The sequence below is a fragment of the Manacus vitellinus genome, unplaced genomic scaffold (genome assembly GCF_001715985.3).
Source record: "Manacus vitellinus isolate BGI_N305 unplaced genomic scaffold, ASM171598v3 scaffold_26_pilon, whole genome shotgun sequence".
Taxonomy (NCBI): Eukaryota; Metazoa; Chordata; class Aves; order Passeriformes; family Pipridae; genus Manacus; species Manacus vitellinus.
The window spans coordinates 11,859,377-11,878,538 of record NW_021939960.1 but is presented as its reverse complement, the minus strand read 5'-3'; the positions used below and the strand labels follow the sequence as shown (position 1 = coordinate 11,878,538).

The 19,162-nt window shown below is 44.2% G+C and overlaps 2 protein-coding genes across 4 annotated transcripts; one reads left to right on the top strand and one right to left on the bottom strand.

The window, feature by feature from the left end:
• Window positions 1-1,054: 1,054 nt before the first annotated feature.
• On the bottom strand, window positions 1,055-5,496 carry ADIG (adipogenin). 3 transcript variants are annotated; one of them, XM_018073853.1, is made up of 3 exons: window positions 5,236-5,496; window positions 3,596-3,897; window positions 1,055-2,288 (listed from the first exon to the last, which is right to left on the bottom strand). In XM_018073853.1, the coding sequence occupies exons 1-3, from the start codon at window positions 5,360-5,362 to the stop codon at window positions 2,097-2,099; spliced, it is 621 nt and encodes a 206-aa protein (XP_017929342.1). In that variant the 5' UTR covers window positions 5,363-5,496; the 3' UTR covers window positions 1,055-2,096. The 3 variants fall into 3 exon arrangements, with proteins under 3 accessions (XP_017929342.1, XP_017929341.1, XP_017929343.1); XM_018073852.2 differs by having other exon boundaries at window positions 1,055-2,345; window positions 5,236-5,426; XM_018073854.2 differs by having other exon boundaries at window positions 1,055-2,345; window positions 3,596-3,825; window positions 5,236-5,424.
• A 2,474-nt stretch (window positions 5,497-7,970) lies between these two features.
• ACTR5 (actin related protein 5) lies at window positions 7,971-18,431 on the top strand. The gene is given in 11 exon segments (XM_029960437.1): window positions 7,971-7,974; window positions 8,398-8,589; window positions 8,592-8,836; window positions 10,221-10,450; window positions 11,289-11,458; window positions 12,283-12,500; window positions 12,839-13,021; window positions 15,124-15,246; window positions 15,782-15,921; window positions 16,830-16,962; window positions 17,479-18,431. Coding segments are annotated over 11 exon segments (1,887 nt in total). The 3' UTR covers window positions 17,728-18,431.
• Window positions 18,432-19,162: the final 731 nt, after the last annotated feature.

Here is a 19,162-nt window from a genome sequence, read left to right as displayed (position 1 = left end):
TTTGGGTTATTTATTTACTCACCTGAGTTCATCTACTTTGCAGTGATGATCCCACTACAACGTTTTTAATTTAAATTATGGCAACTGCCTCGAGATAACAAGGTGTCATTTTGAACTGAGATTGTAACAGTGTGTCCAACATACTCAAATAGCCTAAACAAGCGAAATCCAAGAGAGACAGGAGGTATCTCCAGGGATTTAGCTGCAAGATTGGAGGCATCCCCAGTGATGCAGCTGCAAGATTAAGACTTTCCTGCCAACACTTTTTTTAAGTGCACATAGACTGGGGAGAAAATGAAAAGAGAAAAACCTTGAGACTACCAGAAAACGTTCTCCTCGCTGGCTCAATGAGGACAGCCTTGAGGTGTCAGAAGGGGGACTAGAGCTGAGACGATAAACCCTTTCCCCAGCAGGGCAGAAGCCAAATTCTGCAGGAAAAGCGACAACTCAGCACCTAAAGCACTAGAAATCCCGCAGCTCCGGGGCACGGCCGGAGCCCCCCCAACATCCGCCACGCACCAGCCTACCTGGAGGGGTCAGCGCTGCGGACAAGGGCGGCCGGAGAACTAAAGGAGAAGAGAGCAAGGGGTTCTCCCGACCTCAGTACCGCTGCCCTGGAGCCGCCCAGGGATGCGCGCGGAGCTCAGCGAAGGCGAGACCAAGCAAGCAGACCCTTCCCTTCCCTCCGCCCCGGCCACTGGGAGGGCTCCGGGAGGGCGGGACGGGGGCGGACCCCACCCGGAGCCGCTGCCCGAACTCGCCCGAGGCGCCTCCGCAACCAGCGGCATCTGCGCCCGGTCCCGCAGCATCCGCAGGGAGCACCCACCTCAGCCCGCTCGGCGTTGGCAGAAGGGGCAGTAAATGGGGAAACCCCACGGGAGAAGATCCTCAGACCCCCTCCGGGAAGAGTGGGATGTCCTTGGCAAAAGGCTTTTTTTGTGTGTGTATTTTTTGTTGGTTGGTTGGGTTTTTTTGGGAGGGGAGGAGGTTGGGGTTTTTTGGGTTTGGTTTTGGTTTGGTTTTTTTCCAAATAAAGGAGCTGCGAAAATAAAGATGTGGGCAAACAGTTTTTATTTAAGAGCATACAGCTTTGGGCAAACATTTGGACACGTTCAGGGGATGGGGAGGGAAAGGCAAATACGGACAGGAGAGGTTTCATGGTTACTAGGGGCTGGTGTTACACAGCGTTCCCATGCAAGGCTCTGCAGGCACATGGCCTGCACGTGGGGAGCAGAGACAAACGTTCTTCACAATTGGCTCTGTGCTCTTTGGGATGTGACTTCCTAATTCAGGTCCTTTTTAAATAAAAAAAAAAGAGTGTGTTGAATGTGTGCATCGATGCCAGGAGCACACAGCTGTTCTGATCACAGCCCAACACCTGGAAAAACCTTTAGGCCACAAAATGGTGGCTCGTCACAGTCCTACCACCCTCCTTGTGGCTCCAACAACTGGTGAAATCAAGCTACTGGTGAGTGTCTCTTTAGGCTGTAATCTAACCTTCCATCAGCCTGCCAGCTGTGCCAAAAAGCAGAGCCTGCATGGAAATGAGGGACATGCATGCTCGGGATCTGCTGAGGGCTTAATTATTTCTTATTAATTGGAGGTAGGCTTGCTTAATTTATTAGACCTGAGTCTTGAAAAGTTGTTTCCTACTTTGCAAACTGACAAGTTGAAGATCAGAAGAGTGCTAATTGGACTATAAGTATAATAATCCTTGGGCTGTACTGCATTTAAGTCCCAGTAAGAACCACTACAGAGAAAGATTGCCTTGATCTTTTTTGTTTGAAACCAAAGATTAGTAGTGTGAGCAGAGAGTATCACCGGTGCAGTTCTTGGCCCTTAAAAAAAGGGACTCATTCCTTTGAAGTGGAAGGGGAGCAGAATACACATCCAGGTGGTGGACAAGAAACTGTCATTTATTTCATATCTAACCTGTTAGTACTCTGAAAGTAGTTGTTGTGACCTCAGTGAGTGCTGACTTAGTCTTGAGTGGGTTTCCTTCTCAGAGAATTCCCCTCCCTCTGTCATGCTGCAGTCGCTCTCACTGATGCCAAGCAGGATGGATGCTAAAAGCCATGAGACCATCTGCTTTATTTTCACCCTCTGGTGGTTCTCTGAGCTTTGCTCAGCTCCAGTTTCCTCCCCAAGACTGAAGCCAACAGTCCCCTGCTCTCCAGCCTCAGGGAGTCCAGGATTTTCACAGCTTTTTCATACAGCAAAGCAAACAGCTGAGCCATGTAGGTAATCAGATAGGACGGCAGCAGTAGAATCCTCAGGACATTAAAGATCTGGAGCAACAGGCAGACAAAGTTCCAGGTGAGAGAAGAAAACATGGTGCACAACAGCTGATGAAGAAAAGGAAGAACTGAATTATTATGGCAATGATGTTTTCAGAAGAGGTTCTATTTTCAGTGGAATAGACATAATTTTGAAATCACAAGTGCTTGTTCCCTTCCCTCATCCACCCTGCACAACCTGCAAGCCTTTCAGCATGGTATTATGCCCCACAAGAGACCAGTTCAAGCTGCTGTGTTCAAGTCAATGCTTGTACGTGTGAAGAGCTCTAGGAGAATCAAATGGTACCTTAGACAAGTCCAAGCTCATTCTTAGCATTGTTAGCCTTTGAAAAATTAATTAAAAGGAAATTAAAAAAATTGTTACTACACCGACTTGGTGCGGCCTTGGTGGTGTTAATAATGTTAAAAATGCTTTCACTTAGGGTATTGTTGATTCCATGCTAAAGCTCAGCATCAGGGTGTGTTAGTCAAACAACTGCAGCAGTTTAAGGTGATTCCAGTCCTTAGCTAATCTAGCCTAAGCAAGCTTACCACTTCAGCAAAACTAGTGGAAGGAAACATGAGTGAGTACCTCAGTTGCTGCAATTCAAAAATCCCAGCAATGTAACTGAACAGACAGGACTGTGTATAGTGAGCGTGGAGCCACAGAGCAGCTTTCCCTTGTGAGCCCCTTCTACAAAGGAACAGACAGTCAGGGCACAGGGAAAGAGAAGACACACAAGACATCAAGCTCCTCCACTGTGTCAAATATATCTTTTGGGATTTGTGTAAAGCCTAAGAAGATTTGGACTGTTGTGTTTGCAAAGAGATTTCTCACTTCAGCTCTTATTGAGCAAGTGAAATACATCCTATTTTTAGTCACATACTCCACTGTGAGAAATCTGAAGCAGCTTTTAAAAATACATAATATCAGCCATAAATACCACAAGAGTTTCTACGCACATTTGAGCTAAACTTCTTATCTTAGAGAAATAAGTAGCATTTTTTTGCTGTTTTAAATGCAATTCTCAAGGACTTTTAAACTATGCATACATACCTTGAAATAGATATACACACACATATTCATGATAGTAATTCTGCACAATTTTGTGTTACCTTTACCTTGTCTACATCAGGAGCCACTCCAAGTGGGGAAGACAGAATATAGAACCTCCTGTTAGTCATTAAGCAGACATAAACCAATCTTGCAGCTTTTTCTTACCCAAGAGACCGAGGAGTCAGGCAGAGGTGAAAAAAAGTCAGAGCTGAGGCACAAAAGCAGTAGATATGCAAAGAGACAACCCGGTCACACTACTCACCATCATGATGTTACAGAAATTGCTCTTTTCAACATGGGAATATCTTATCTTCTGGCTCCGGGACCAGCTGTTTGAGGTCACAGCAAGAAGACTTTGCTTTTGGCTTTTTGGATTTGAGCTCAGATAAGCAGGCTTGGGCCTCAGCCTCCCCGCAGAGTCACTGGGTTGGGACTCCTCTTGTGTCTCTGTACTGGAAGCATCACTCTGGTTGTCCTCCTCTGTTAGCTCATCTTCAAATATAGAGTCAGAATCAGGCTCATCAAAAGATTCTTTCTTTATCTTTTCTGTGCTGGGCATCTGTGCTAGAAATAGGTTTAAAAAGAACATGCAAAACAGCTGTATATGACTTTTTCTCCCTGGCTGCAAGCCTTGCATGTTCCACCTGTGAGCTGGGCAAGGTTCCTCTGAACATTTTTCAGCTGAAATAAAGGATTTCCAAACCCAACTAGACAATAAAAGGTTTATACAAGTGTTTGATTTCAACTAATTAACTCTTAATCAGCAACTATATTAAAGGAAGAGCTGAAACATCCATAACTTTTTACTTGTGCCTGCTGTAATCTAGCATAAAATAAGTGGATATGACTGAATTAGGAAGTTACTTAAAAGGGCACTGTTATCTTTCTCTCTTATGAGTAACTGGGAAATGCTTTAATGTTGTAATTCTGTAAATATGCTAGTATGTAAAAAGTTAGTAATGTGTCTAGTCTTACTGATTAAAACGCAATTTAGAGCATTTGTGGAAATTGTTGGAGGCCTGGCGCTAACAACAGTCGCTACAGGGCCAGAAATTGTGGAAGTAAATGTAGCAAGAATATCCCCAAAATCTCATTCAAAGCATCAATAGATTCCAGAGTTACTCTGTCCAGACAAAAACCTGAGCACTCAACTGAAGTGTGTGCAGAGCCACCCTTTGCCTATGCAAAATAGATTTTTTTTTTATGACTGATATTGAACTTACAACTCATTCCTTATCCAGGATTACTTACGATCCAGCATTAGAGCAAAGTAGCAAGGCTTTATCCTCATGAGTGCATCGACAAGTTTATTATTAGTCTAAACCAAAAGCCTGTTATCATTTACTGACATGTTAGAAGTAAGAATCAGTGATGGATTGGGAAAGAAAAGAGCAAAATACACAAATAAATGAAAATGCATCACTTGCTCCCTTCAAAATTTTCTATCAGCCTCAGCATTGACAAAAGGACTCTACCAGCTTCCCCAGTAACACCCTGCACACCTCCCAAAAATAGAGGTGCCAGAGAACTATAATGTCGGAATTTAAAGTGCACAAAACTAGAGGGTTAGCTTTACTTTCTGGGAGATTTCTTAAATAGAAATCTACAAAAAGTACTTGTCTTTTGCCCTTCTTAAATCAAATTACCTCTGAGAAAAAGGGAGAGACTAGGGAATAGAAGGGTAAGGCAGCAGCTGGTCTTCCTATAAGCATTGTTAACAGAAAAGCATAATAATTTGTGTTTGCTTTTCCATATACTACCACCAGTACTAAGAAACCTTTCAGTTTCTTTCTGTGACAAGTGTCATTAACCTAAAAATAGCTAGCAGAGGGTTTTAAAGGTGAAGCTAATAGATAAATGCTTTATGCAGAAGCATTTTATGTGATCAATAGCCGAACTTACCTTCATTAAGTAGAAGCTGTAGCCAGATGATCATGATGATCAACAGCATTACAAATGGCAAACAGAACCAGAAGAAAAGCAGAGGAAAGGTCAGCTCATTCACCAGAGGAACCAGGGGATACCTCATAACTTGCTTCGGGTTACACTAAATTCAGAGCAGCTCATCTGCTCCGGTTTCTAACCACCTTTTAATAACTCATTGCAACACTATTAACGACAAGAAAATGAGTGATATATCAGCATGGTTAGCAAAGGCAACAGTCCTGTGCTAGGGAGGGAGCAGTGGAGATTAAATACAGCATAAGAAGAACTGAGAAAACATCTGATTTGATTGGCCTTCCTTCAGCTGCTATTTAAAGGAAGCTTTCAAGGCTTATGTTAAAACAGTAGTTAAAGATCTGGTCATGTTTGTGGATACAGGGGAGATAACCAAGCACTTTAGCCAGACTCAGTAGCCAAGGTTGCTTTTGAGAACACAATAAAACAGAGCCAACCCTCCACAGATGGGTAGAGGATGAAGAGGTAAAAATTACTTCTCCCAGGCTCCTGTTTGACATAGAGCATAAATATGTCCTGTATTAATATAACTCTATTTTTAGCCTACTCTGTATGCCTCCACCTATTAGTTAATCCTTTAGGAAAATAAACCTTTGTATTTTAATTGCCTATCTCCCTTACATCCAAAAAAGGTAACTAGTGTGTTTCATAGGACATATGTCCACAAATATATTGCTTAAGAGTAAAGGAGTTCAGTAGGGATCAAAGCAGGAACCAGATAAGTCACTTGATATTCGTCACACTGTGTGTTTCTCCTTCAATAAAATAAAACCATTATCTATTGCTTACCTCACAGAGAGCTGTTTGGCTAAATTAATTATTTGTGTAGCTCTCAGTGGAAGAGAGCAGTGATGTAAGTGCACATTACAAATGATTGCATGCATTAATGTTCTTGCTTGTGAGCATGTGTTTGTTTTTATGTAGTAACAGCTCCTCGAAATGAGCCTTTTAATCCCAAGATCTAAATGAACTCCGCAAATTCTTATTAATTCACATTAATAACACCCCTGCATGATAAAAGAAAGCTATTATCTCTGCTTTGTGCATTGGGTAAACAAGTGAGAAAAGCCATTAATGCCCTGAGCTTCAAGGATGCTCAATATTTGAGTCCTCATTTCGCACAGTAGGGCTGGCAGGTTGGGGGCATCTTTGAAAACCAGGCTGTCAGTGATTTGTCTACAGATGCAGTGCCAAAATGGGTGGAAAGGAGCTGAATCCTGAAGCTGTGATGTGTTTCATTTTAGTGGTAAAGTGTTTCTCTTACTCACATCACTGGGACCCCTTGGGGTCCACACAGGCTCTCACCGAGCTGAGCCAGCCTGGGACCCCTTGTCCTTGTGTCAGGATTAATCCCATCCTGTGAGCCCACCTCCCTGGGGAATGGGGGAGTGAGAATAAGGGGGAAATGCCTTCACTATTTCCCATATCTCTGGAGAGGCTGGTGGGACAGGAGTGGGTCTCTCAGCAGGGAGTTGCCTGGGCTGTGTCAGTGACCTCCCGGGTGGGTGGCACAGCCCAGAGCCACGGGGTTTCACCTCCATGCAGACACTGGGGAGGTTTCACAGTCCAGGTTTAAAGGATGGCAGTCTCTGTGTGAAAGTGATATGGGGTACAGCCCACCCTGTGAGATGGTGGTGTTGTCCACAAAATTGGATTCTTTACCAGGTGTGCAACAAGACAACCATTACACATTTGAGAGAGACACTGAGTATTTATTTCAGAGCTGTGCAAGCCTGGGTGCTCGGTGTGTTCCACAAATCCAGCACACCCCACTGGACTTTCTGTGGCATTCTTTATAATTAATTTTTTATAATTTATTTATTTATAATTTTTATTTATTTATTTATAATTAATTTTAATTCAGAGTTAGTAACTTTCCAAGTACAGACGCCCTATTATGATTGGTTAGTAATTTCCATACGAGTTATGTAACCCCAGCTAACTTCTCCACATGCTTGGGGGAGGGTCTTCGCCTTGGCAGGGGTCTTTTTGACGTGTAGGTATGATTTTTAGTATTACAATGAAGCTAGTTCAGCTATAGGGCACGTGGACCTTGAGTATTTTGCTGAGTTAGCAGTGTATACATAGACATACATCAACATCTTGATTTACTACATCCTTAAAGCTTGGTAGTTCCAGAATGTCAATGAGAGGTGATGTTCCTGCTACCTGTTCCACTGATTAGGTCTCCTTTCACAGAATTACAGAATAGCTGGGGTTGGAAGGGATCTCTGGATATCATCCAGTCCAAACCCCTACCAAGGCGGGGTCACCTGGAGCAGGGAGACTCCACACCCTCCATGGGCAACTGTTCCATTGCTCTGCCACCCTCAGTGGAAGGAAGTTCTTCCTCATGTTGAGGTGAAACTTCTTGTGTTTTAGTTTATGGCCATTGCTCCTCGTCCTGTTGCTGGGCACCACTGAACAGAGTCTGGCACCATCCTCTTGGCACCTTCCTTGGAGATATTTATGTGCATTAATGAGATCCCTTCGCAGTCTTTTCCGGACTAAACAGACTCAGCTCCTGCAGTCTTTCCACATTAGCGAGATGCTCCAGACCCCTCATCATCTTTGTGGCCTGTCCTGGACCCACAGCAACCTTCCAGTATCTGAAGGGGGCCTACAGGGAAGCCAGAGAAGGACTGTTCATCAGGAACTGTAGCAACAGGACAAGGATAATGGGTACAAACTGAAAGAGGGGGAAATCGGGTTAGATATTAGGAAGAAATTATTTACTGTGAGGGTGGTAAGACACTGGTACAGGTTTAGATTAAATACTCACAAAATCACAGAATATTCTGGATTGGAAGGGACCCACAAGGATCATCAAGAACACCCCATCCCTGGAAGTGTCCAAGGTCAGGTTGGAACTGGCTTGGAGCAACCCAGGCTAGTGGAAGGTGTCCCTGCTCGTGGCAGGGGGTGTGCTAGGATGATCTTTTAAAGTCCATTCCAACTCCTTAACATTCTATGATTCTGTGCTGGCTGCTGCCTGTCCCACTGCTCAGGTCTCCTTCCTTGCTGATTAGGCTCGAAAGCACACAAAGATCTCACACCAAGGAACGCCCTGATTTAAGATAATAAGGTAATTCTGACATTTCGTAGCGGCGGCGGTCCCGGAACCCCCGCGCGCTGCCGCGTTCCCGGCCGGACGCGGGGCCCGCCATGGCGCGCCCACACGGGTGTTCGCGTTCCGGGACGGCGCGCTGGGCCCCGGACCCGGTGCTGGCTCGAGCGCGGCCGTGCGGAGCCCTCAGCCTGTGCCGCTGGTCATTGACAACGGCTCCTTCCAGACGCGGGCGGATGGGGCTGCCTGGATCCCGCCGTGCCCGCCGAGCCGCTGCTGCGGTTCCGCTCGCTGGCGGCGCGGAGCGCGGGGCCCGCGGCCCGCGCGCCGGAACCCCAGGTGGGCAACGACCTGGGCAGCCCCGAGCCCCTGCGGTGGCTGCTGCGCTCGCCCTTCGACCGCAACGTGCCCGTCCAGCTGGAGCTGCAGGAGCTGCTCCTGGACCACGTCTTCCAGCGCCTCGGCGTCTCCTCGCAGGTAACGCCGGGCCGGGGCTGGAGCCGCCCGGGAATCGTGGAATGCTTTGGGTTGGAAGGGACCTTAAAGCTCATCTCGTTCCATCCCGTGCCACAAGCAGGGACACCTTCCACTAGCTCAGGTTGCTCCAAGCCCCGTCCAACCTGGCCTTGAACACTTCCAGGGATGAGGCAGCCACAGCTTCACTGGGCAACCTGTGCCAGGGCCTCGCCACCCTCATAGGCAAGAATTTTTTTTTCCTGATATTTAATCTAACCCTACTGTCTTTCAATTTGAAGCCACTTCCCCTTGCCATGTCACTCCAGGCTTCTGTAAATAGTCTTGCCTCATCTTTCCTGTAAGTTCCTTCAGGGCCGGCCCCTCTGGGTGGAGGGGGAGGTTCCACGTTAACATGGGGAAGAACTTCTTTACTGAGCAGTGACTGAGCGCTGAACAGATTGACCAGAGAGGCTGTGGAGTTTCCCATATTGGAAATATTCCAGAATCATTTGGACACAATCCTGTACTGTGTACTCTGAGATGACTCTGCTTGAGCAGGGAGGTTGGACCAGATAACCCACTGTGGTCCCTTCCAAGCTGAACCATTCTGGGATTCTGGGAGGTTGTGGCTGGTCCATAGTGGGAATTTGGAGGTCTAGAATTTCCTCTGACTCTCCTGGGATATGTTGTCCCCCTCCTCACAGATAGTCACAGCCTGGGTACACAGTGAGGTGAACCTGGCTGGGCAAGGTGTGCCCCAGGGGGGTCTTCGAAGCTCTGCTATGCTATGCTGTTAATTTCTTCATGGTTTTGTGGTGAAGCAGAAGGGGAGGATTCAGCTGCAGGGTGAAAGGCTTGGACTGCAGTGTCCTGTCAGATCATGTCTGAGAACTTGCATCCAGGATCAGCTTTTGAGAAGGACATAAACATTATTAGTGTTGTGTAGGGCTCTTATTAGTAGTGCTTATTGACCACCTGTACTTCCAGCTACGTTGAGAGTTGATCCTCAGGCCATGGAGCCTTTTGCCTGCATGACAACACAAGTACGAAAACTTTACCCAGTGTTGAACTAAACCTCCAGTGGTTTTCTCTCGCACTTCACCTTCTCATTGCATAGATTTTGGTTACTTACATTTTTAATAATTTGTATATGCTTTTAAAAGTCCATTCTCCTCCACCATTAGGAATTTATTCTTTGGTTGAATTAACATTAACATCTTTTTTCCCCTTTAAGCACTAGATATAATTTAGCTTACGTGATTTTACGTGATTAATAGCCTGCACATAAAGTGCTTTCTCATGGCTGTTTTGAAGGAGTTCTTGCTGGTGTTCAAAAGAAGAAGCAAGGATGATTGTGTTTTCCCTTCATACCTTTGTTATTATTCTTTTCCCTTGTCTCTTCCAGGGTTGTGTTGATCACCCAATTGTTCTGACAGAAGCAGTGTGCAACCCTCTGTATTCAAGGCAAATGATGTCCGAGCTCCTCTTCGAGTGCTATCAAGTGCCAAAAGTGTCCTATGGTGTGGACAGCCTGTACAGTTTTTACCACAATAGGAGGCAGAAGTGGCCCTGCAGTGGTTTGGTGATATCCTCAGGATATCAATGTACACACATTTTGCCAGTCTTAGAAGGCAGGTGAGTTCTTGGTGTCTTAAGTGCAGCCTCTCTTTGTCAGGCATTGGCTTTTCAAGTGGTGCAACTATCCATTTTTCCAGCACTGAGTATTCCAGCCCTGCAGTATTAACTCCTTCCAGGTCTTAATTTATACTGATGACTTAAAACCAGGTCTGCAGATTTTACTAGGTTCTGTTGAATTTTGAATTGAAGAAGCAGTACTGTCTTTGTATTTTTAGTTGCTACTCATGCCAAAATTTTTACTTTCAAAAGTAGAAGGGGATATCTGCTCCAAGTGAAATCAGGCATTAAAAAACATAGGTTTTAAAGCAGCTTTGGGACAAAATAAAGTGCTCTGTGAGAGTTCTGCAGTTCTTGAGGCTTTTATCATTCTAGTTATTCAGCTACATTACTCTACTTTATCTTTTTTCTTTTTCTTCTTTTTTTTGAATCACTACTGCAGGCAATGGCTTTATTAGATCTGATAAATGCTTCATGTTTTCAAGGGTTACACCTGGCCAACTGTAAAATGTTGCAAAGGTTAAAGAACTACTTTTAGCTCTGCTAACCGTCACTTCCCTTGTTAAAACAGAATTATTTAATATTTGGGGTTTTTTAAAAGCAGAACTGAGCCTTTCAGAAAATATCTGCAGTAAACACAGCAGTGATTATGCTGTCTGAGAAAAGCAGGTGTGTTAGGTTCTGTGGTAACTGAATCTTGAAATATTTATCTATGAATATTCATCTGTCTACTTGTCCGTATGAGAAATGAAATGATACTGAAGTAAGCAGGAGGTGTGTTTTGTGTGGATTTCTTGTGGATTTCTCCAGTCTGAGCTGTGTCTCTTTGCATTTTGAGGCTGGATGCCAAGAACTGCAAGCGCATCAACCTGGGGGGGTGCCAGGCTGCCGTGTACCTGCAGCGGCTCCTGCAGCTCAAATATCCCGGGCATTTCGCAGCCATCACGCTCAGCCGGATGGAGGAAATCCTGCACGAGCACAGCTACATTGCAGAGGACTACATAGAAGGTAAAATCAGAGTAATTTACTGCCAGATAGTGTTCATCCACACTTAGTTTGTCGTCTATATCCCTTGTTTTGGGATATCAAGTTGGCTGGGATTCTACCAGAAATACTCTACCACTGTATTGCTATCTTTGTAGCCTGTCTTTCTCGTAACCTGCCTCATGCTTAACAATGGTTTCAAATTTAAAATTAAGAAATAAAGTTGAACTACTACCAAAAATAATCTGTATTAATTCAAATTTATCTGTGAATAAAAATTGGGATTGTTTCAGAGGACAATAATTTAAAATGAGCTTATTATTTACTTTATACTTCTAAAACCCCTTTAAATTGGTTAGGATTTCTACATCTAGCTGCATTTCTTATCGGCATTAAGGTTTCCAAAATTGCAGAGGACATTTGTCATGACTTTTTGTGAATTCAATAAGTTTTACAATTTTCACGGTAAGTGTCATCTGAAGTAGTGGTTGAAGAGAAGTGTGTTCTTAAATTTGTCACTTGTGAAGGAGCCTGCAGGAGTCCTTAAAAATGTGTGAGAGCTTCTCTTGGAAGGAGAGAAGAGACTTTAGTGTGCACTTCACTTGTTAGTGCTTTGTGTTTCCTGGAGATCAGAGCATGAAGAAGCACCTGCACTGAGTATGTGACCAGAGGGTAGTGCTCAGAGGGAGTAGCCAAGCATGGGGGCAGCTGCCAAGAGGTGACAAAATTTTAGGCTGGACTATTTCTGCCTTCTTTCATCACCTTTCATCCTCTGCATGGAGTGTGTACAACATATGAATCATTGTCTTCAGCTGACAAAACAGTTATCTTGCTTTCAAAACACGCAGAGCTCCAGAAGTGGCGGTGCCCAGAGTACTATGAGAACAATGTGCACAAGATGCAGCTGCCTTTCTCCAACAAGCTGCTGGGGAGCACTCTGACATCCGAGGAAAAGCAGGAGAAAAGGCAGCAGCAGTTGCGGCGGCTTCAGGAACTCAATGCACGTCGTCGAGAAGAGAAGCTGCAGCTTGACCAGGAGAGGCTGGACAGGTTGCTGTATGTACAGGTAACCAAGGCAAAGTTTTCATGTGATATTTTGGGAGGAGGGCAGGCTGCCATTGGAGTTGCATCAGAAGGTCACGTGTCATTGCAAAGAACCTATGACTGTCCTGGGTGTTTTCTGATAGGAGCTTGCCAAGGTTACTTGTGAGATAACAGGGAGAGACTACTGATGCAGAGGGTGCTTCCAGGTTCTGAACAGCACTTTGTTTGGGAAATATTTTGAATGCTGCCAAAGTGTGTATATGGTAATATCTAGTAATGAAGGCAGAGTGTCTGTGCACGCACAGTTGACAGATAGTTCTGATTACCCTGTCTTGGTCATCACATCTCATCTGTCTGCAGGAACTTTTAGAAGATGGTCAGATGGATCAATTCCACAAAGCTTTGGTGGAGCTGAACATGGACTCTGCAGAAGAACTTCAGTCTTACATCAACAAATTGAGTGTGTCTGTTGAACAAACAAAGCAGAAAATCCTACAGTCAGAAGTCAATATTGAAGTAGATGTTGTGGACAGCAAGCCAGAGGTATGATGTTTTGACCAAGTTAATCCCTATTTTATCTTTGAAAGAATTAAATTTCTGTGCTTGAAAATGTGTCCCTTCAGACTTCTAGTGGTGAACTAAGCTTTTAACACGCTGCAAGTCATTGTCAAGTTGGCAACTGCTTCTCTCTTTTCAGAGAGAATATCCTGAGACAACTATCCTTAATTATTAGTAGCCTTCTATTAATGATATAGAAGAACCCATCAAGCTTTTTCTTAAAAACAGTATTTGTTTTTCTTTCTGTTCTTCCCTTTCAGATGCAGAGAACTTTATGGTTAAACAACCAACCTTTTGCTTTCATGCTGGCCTTTTTTGGTGCAATTAAGCAGTCTGTTCTGTTTTGTTTACTTAATGAAAGGTTAATTGCTACACTTGGTTGTTGGAGTTGTCTTGAAGATGAGAAGCTTGTTTGTCTGCTTTGCCAGACTAACACAGGCCTAGCACACAGCAGCTGTTTCTAAGAGGTGGTCTAAGGTGTTTGTGCACGTGCTTATAATTGCCTTTCAAGTCACATAAAACAGAGCTTTTTTAGTTATGGCAGCCTTTGCTCAGGAAAAAAGGCAGAGAGAAAAACAGAAAATTGAAGCATAGAGGAGAGATCCATATTTAGGTTGCCCAGAGAAGCTGTGGCTGCCCCATCCCTGGAAGTGTCCAAGGCCAGGTTGGACGGGGCTTGGAACAGCCTGGTCTAGTGGAAGGCATCCCTGCCCATGGCAGGGGGATGGAACGAGATGAGCTTTGAGGTCTGTTCCAAACCAAACCATTTTGGGATTCTGTGATTATCAGTAGAGTTTGTGTAACAATCAAAATGATTGTGTTTGAGCAAAATTCAGGGAGATGATGGGCTTACCATTTTGGTAAAACATCCTTCTGCCTTCTATCAAGAGAAATTGTTCTAGAAAGAAGATAATTGAAAGACTATCAGTTTCTTGTAATTTTGCTCAGTGGTTATGCCTAAGTTCCAGAATGGATCCCACACTCCTCCTCTTTAGGTGTAACCACAGACCTTGGAATGAATCCACAAGTCTTTTTGTTTGGTCTTTGCCTTGTGAGAGCACCTACAATTATCACCAAATCCATTTTTTAGACAGGCCATCCTTCTGGCATGTAAAGGAGTCTAAAAGCTAATTATGTTGTCCCAGGGTCTGTGCCAAGTCTCCAGCAGAATTCAGTGTTTCTTTCTGTTTTGTTTTGTTGTTTTTTTTTTTAAGATGTAAAAAGAAATGGATTTAACAAAGCATAAGTGGTGGAGAGAACTTGAGGTGACTGCATTTGTTTGCTCTAACAATGAACTCTGCTCAAACTTCAGTTTGAGTAATTGCTTCTATTTAAGTGAATATAAAATAGATACTTAAGAATGTTTAAAGGATCTAGTTTTAGCTCATCCTGCTAGATGAGCTTTCTAGTCGTTGCAGCAAATATTTCAAGTTTAAAATAACCAAAATAAATATTTAGCAACAAAATCCTAAAGGTAATATTGTAACACAAAAAATAAAGAAGATAATTAAGACGCTGCTGCAAGCTCACAACAGGAGTCCTGTAGGATTTTGAGTGATGCTTTTCATTAGGAAAGCGCTTCACATCTGTGTAAAATATAAACGGGTTTTGATGCATCCCATGAGCAAATGGTAGGTGGTTGAAACTGTCAGAAATTGTGTGGTGGCTTTGTAGCTAGCAAATATTTGTTTTCCAGTCCCACACAAACAAAACAGGGAATTTAATGGTAATTATAGTGGAGTTAGAGATGCTGGGAGAGCACCAAGTTTTCACCAGTATAAAAAACTATTTACCAGGTTTTAATATGTTATGTTTAGGACATGGCTGCCTGGGATCCTGGCAGACTAAGGCCTTGATTTTTGAGCTAGCATTGTGACAAATTTATTGGAAGTGTTTGATTTTTGTGCTTTGAGTGAATGTCTGTCCTAACTTCTACTTTCTGGGCATATTTGTTTTCAGGCTAGTTAAAAAGTTGAGATTTGAGGAAACTGGCCCTGAGTTTTCCAAATGTGACACGTGAATTGCAGTCACATGTGTGCCCAGCACACCTGACCTAACCTACCATAATACACCTTCTCTGTTTCCAGACTCCTGATTTGGATCCATTGAGCAGTGAACAGTCATTGGAGGATATGGAAAGTATTAATGAATTTGAACCTTTATTTGCTGAGGAACAGCCTGAAGTTGAGAAGCCTGTTGCTGCAGTACAGGTTTGATTTCTATGTCTATACCTCGTGCCAGAGGTTTCTGCATCCCAGTTGTCCAGCAGGTTTGCTAACATTTTTCCCAATGCAAACATTGTTTGCCTGCTCTTGGAAGAGATTCTTAAACTACCTGAACAGGACATTGAGAGGAGAAGTCCTTGCAGTCTTAGCTGGTGGTTTAGACCATGAATATACCCACTTGGTTCACTCTGCAGGCAATGTCTGTTGTAGCAGTGCCATGTTATTAGGAAAAAAAAAGTCCTGCTCAAGGTTTTTTTGTCTATGATCCATAACTGATATCTCATCCCAGTGGACACAGCTTCCAACTTGTGAGGTAGAGCCTTAGTGGCACAATGGAGAGTAAATTATAGGAAAAGTCCAGCTTCCTTGATCTTCTGGAACCTTTTACATCATTCTCTTTCTCTATGAGAGCATTACCATCTGCTTTTTGTACAGAATTGTTTGGAAACTTTTCTTATTCTAGAATATTACTGTTCTTTAACATAATTACCCACTACTTCTCAATCTCATCTTTTCAAAGCCCGTGTTTAACCTGGCAGAGTACCACCAGCTTTTCCTTGGCACTGAAAGAATCAGGGCTCCAGAGATTGTCTTCCAGCCCTCCCTAATAGGAGAAGATCAGGCTGGTATAGCAGAAACCATGCAATATGTCCTTGAGAGGTAAGTTTACAAACCTGCTTACTTCAGATATCAGCTTTTGAAATACTCCTTATTTAGCAATAATTTGAGAAAATGTGTTGGAATAGTTCTTTTTGGCGGCGTGGAGCATTGCAGAATAGACATGTCTTCATGTTCTGAATATCACAGGTAACTCTGCTTGTCTTAAGTCTGTGGATCTATAAATTTTTTTGATCAATTACCCCATCAGTGAAAAGTTTTTGAGCACACACCTCTAATAGATATGTCTTTATAAATTACATACAGGTGCTACTGAACTGATATATTGTGAACATTTTAACACATACACAAAAATAAAAATTAAAAAGGACCAGATAAAGGTGAAATAGACACTATTTAAATTTATTTTTTAATGGTACAAAAAAATACCTTCTTCCTGCACCCCACTGGATTGCCTTGCACAGATCCTGCTTTGGAGATCCCTGGTCCGACTTGTTACAGAGGGAAACAACAAACCCTTGTAAATATCCATCCCATGCAACAGTGAGCTGGCAGTCTCTGGTTTTGGGAGACCAAAATCAGGGGTAACATTTTAAAGTTATGATATGCGCACACTTGCTGGACATTTCCAGACAAATTAGCACTGGCAAGATTTCGCCCCTGAACTGTATGAACACGGGAGATTGCATTTTCTGAAAGGTAAGAATTCCAGCCCTAGAAAGAAGGTAGAAATTCTGTTGTTGATTTATGGAGTACAGTCCACTGAGTGCTTTCAGGGTTTTCTTCTGCCACCCCTTGAATTTCCAGAAAACAAACAGTTTTTCATGCTAGGAAAATGAAGGAAGTTTCTCCGTTAATCCTGAGGCAAGGTATTAGTACTCCTCAGAGCTGTTACAGTTCACAGGGAAGATGTCCTTGAGAGAGGCTGAAGTTGTTTTTGTTCCTCGTAGGTACTCAAAGGAGCAACAAGCTGTGCTTGTCCAGAATGTTTTTCTCACTGGTGGAAATATGATGTACCCTGGATTGAAAGCCAGAGTCCAGAAGGAACTCCTGGAAATGAGGCCGTTCCAGTCATCTTTTCAGGTGTGTGTGTTGACATTATGTTTGTGTGATCAACCTGTTGATTTGGGTTCAGAAGTCATTGGGGTTGGGTGAGGTGCAGAGCAGGTGTCCTTAGAGCATGGGAATGGAGTGTTTTATGACAAGACACTGCAGACAGCTGTTTTGACCTGAGAAGGTGCAGGTTAAGCAAAGATACAGTTGCTCTTTCTGAAGTCAGTAGAAAGAGTAGGGAAGATGCCTTGGAACAGGAAAATCTGCTTCTGCTAAAGGACCAAGCACACAGAAGCATGTTTGGCTGGAAGTTTTCAGATTGATTTCCTAGGAATTGATTCCAAGGTGAAAATGCACTTCAAACCCTTTCCTAACTTCCTATTCTTCCCCAGAGACACTGAGTAATCAGCTCAGACTTCTGAAGCTCAGTGGTTTGTCTTTACCACTGCAGTCAGGGTAAAAAGGCCTTTATCTCTGCAATCAGGGTAAAAAGGCCTTTCTCTCCTGTGCTGAATTGACATTGCTATTCTATTTTCCTTCCATCAGGTTCACCTTGCTTCCAGCCCTGTTTTGGATGCTTGGTATGGGGCTAGGGACTGGGCAGTGGAATACATGAACCGTGAGGAAGGCTGGATAACCAAGAAGGACTATGAAGAAAAAGGGGGAGAATACCTCAAGGAACACTGTGCTTCCAATGTCTATGTCCCCATTCGCCTTCCCAAGCAGGCCCCACGGGCAGCAGAGGTGGCAGCGCCCAGCAGAACACTGGCCTCGGGCACAGGGGAGCAGGGATAGCCCTGTCCTTGGCACTGACCAGGTGTGCAGGAGGGCACACCTCGTCCCTGGTGCTCGGGAGCACTGGGACTCCATCCAGGCCCTTGGAGGAGGAGGAGGACAGGCCATGCTGGCTGTCACCTGGCATGGTTGGAGTGCTCGCAGAGCGCTCGGTGCTGCTCACACACAGCAGCACGGAGAGAGGAAACACCATCTACAGTCTCGTAGTAAGACTCAGGGGGTTTTGAGAGTGTATGTTTTACAGTTTTTTAAAATTTTATTAAATGTCCTGGTTTTATACTGGTTTTATTTCTTGATCCCGCAGCGGGGCTGTATGGACCAAGGCAGCCCAGCAGGGGTCCCCCTCGCTCGTTGCAGCGATCCTCTGTCGGGGCATGTCGGGCAGGACCGAGGGGCTGAGCTTGGCCTTCTCTCCTGCTCTATGGCCTGTTCGATCTCCTTCGTGCTACAGGCGTTCTGCTAAAGCACCACCCAGTAGGTGGTTTCATTGATGTCAGTGATGATATCGATGTCTTGGTTGAAACTGGAGAACTGGTCACATAAAGACACAACCTTCCATAAAGCACAGTCCAGAGGGACTACCAGGTCTTGTGCAGCCCTGGAGTGGTTTTACAGCAGTAGTGCTGAGCGGGGCAGCTCTTTGATGGGACTGTTTGATCAAAAGTTGATTTAGCAATAAAGCAAACTTTTTGCTTTACCACTAATTTATGTGTTTCAGCGATTTGACTCTTTAGAGACTACAGCATTGGCTGTACCTTGCTTACAAACGCAGGTTTGCAGCCAGACCCCTGTCCTGGTGTACAATGTATTCCAGCTTAAATTTGACTGAGGATTCAGTTGTTGCACTGAACAACTTGCAGTTGCATTCCCAAAAGAATAGTCAATACTTAATGTTGAACTGAAACCTGAGGAGACTCCATCCCTTTGGCAAAAGCTGGAAAAGGTAAGACTATAGGGAAAATATCCAGATTGTATCACTGGTATAAAAAGGTGTAGAGATGGTGATTTACTGTCCTTAAGGGCTGCAGAGCATCAAGATAAGTTGTCACCTGGCAGATTCAAAGCAAAGGACATCAGGTGCTTGTCGATGCCGAAGTTGTTGCCACAGGATGCAATACGCACATTTTTGAATTCCAAAAGTATTACCCAGAAGTCTGTGGTCAAACACTGAGGTCTCACCTGTGCATTGAGGTCCTGCAGTGTGTGTTCTTCAAGAGAGCATGTGAGGGAGGAGTTGTTGCAGACCTGCAGACAGCTCCTGTGGCACCCAGCAGTGGTCACTCAGGTGGGACACAGGTCTTGGTGGGCCTCTGGCCTTTTCCTAACAGGCTGTTGGGCAGGAGAGGAGGGCAAGGCAGCTCTGTGCCTCCAGGTGACCTCAGGTTTGGACTATTAATCCTATCCCTGGCTGCCTGGAGGCAGTGTTCAGGACCAT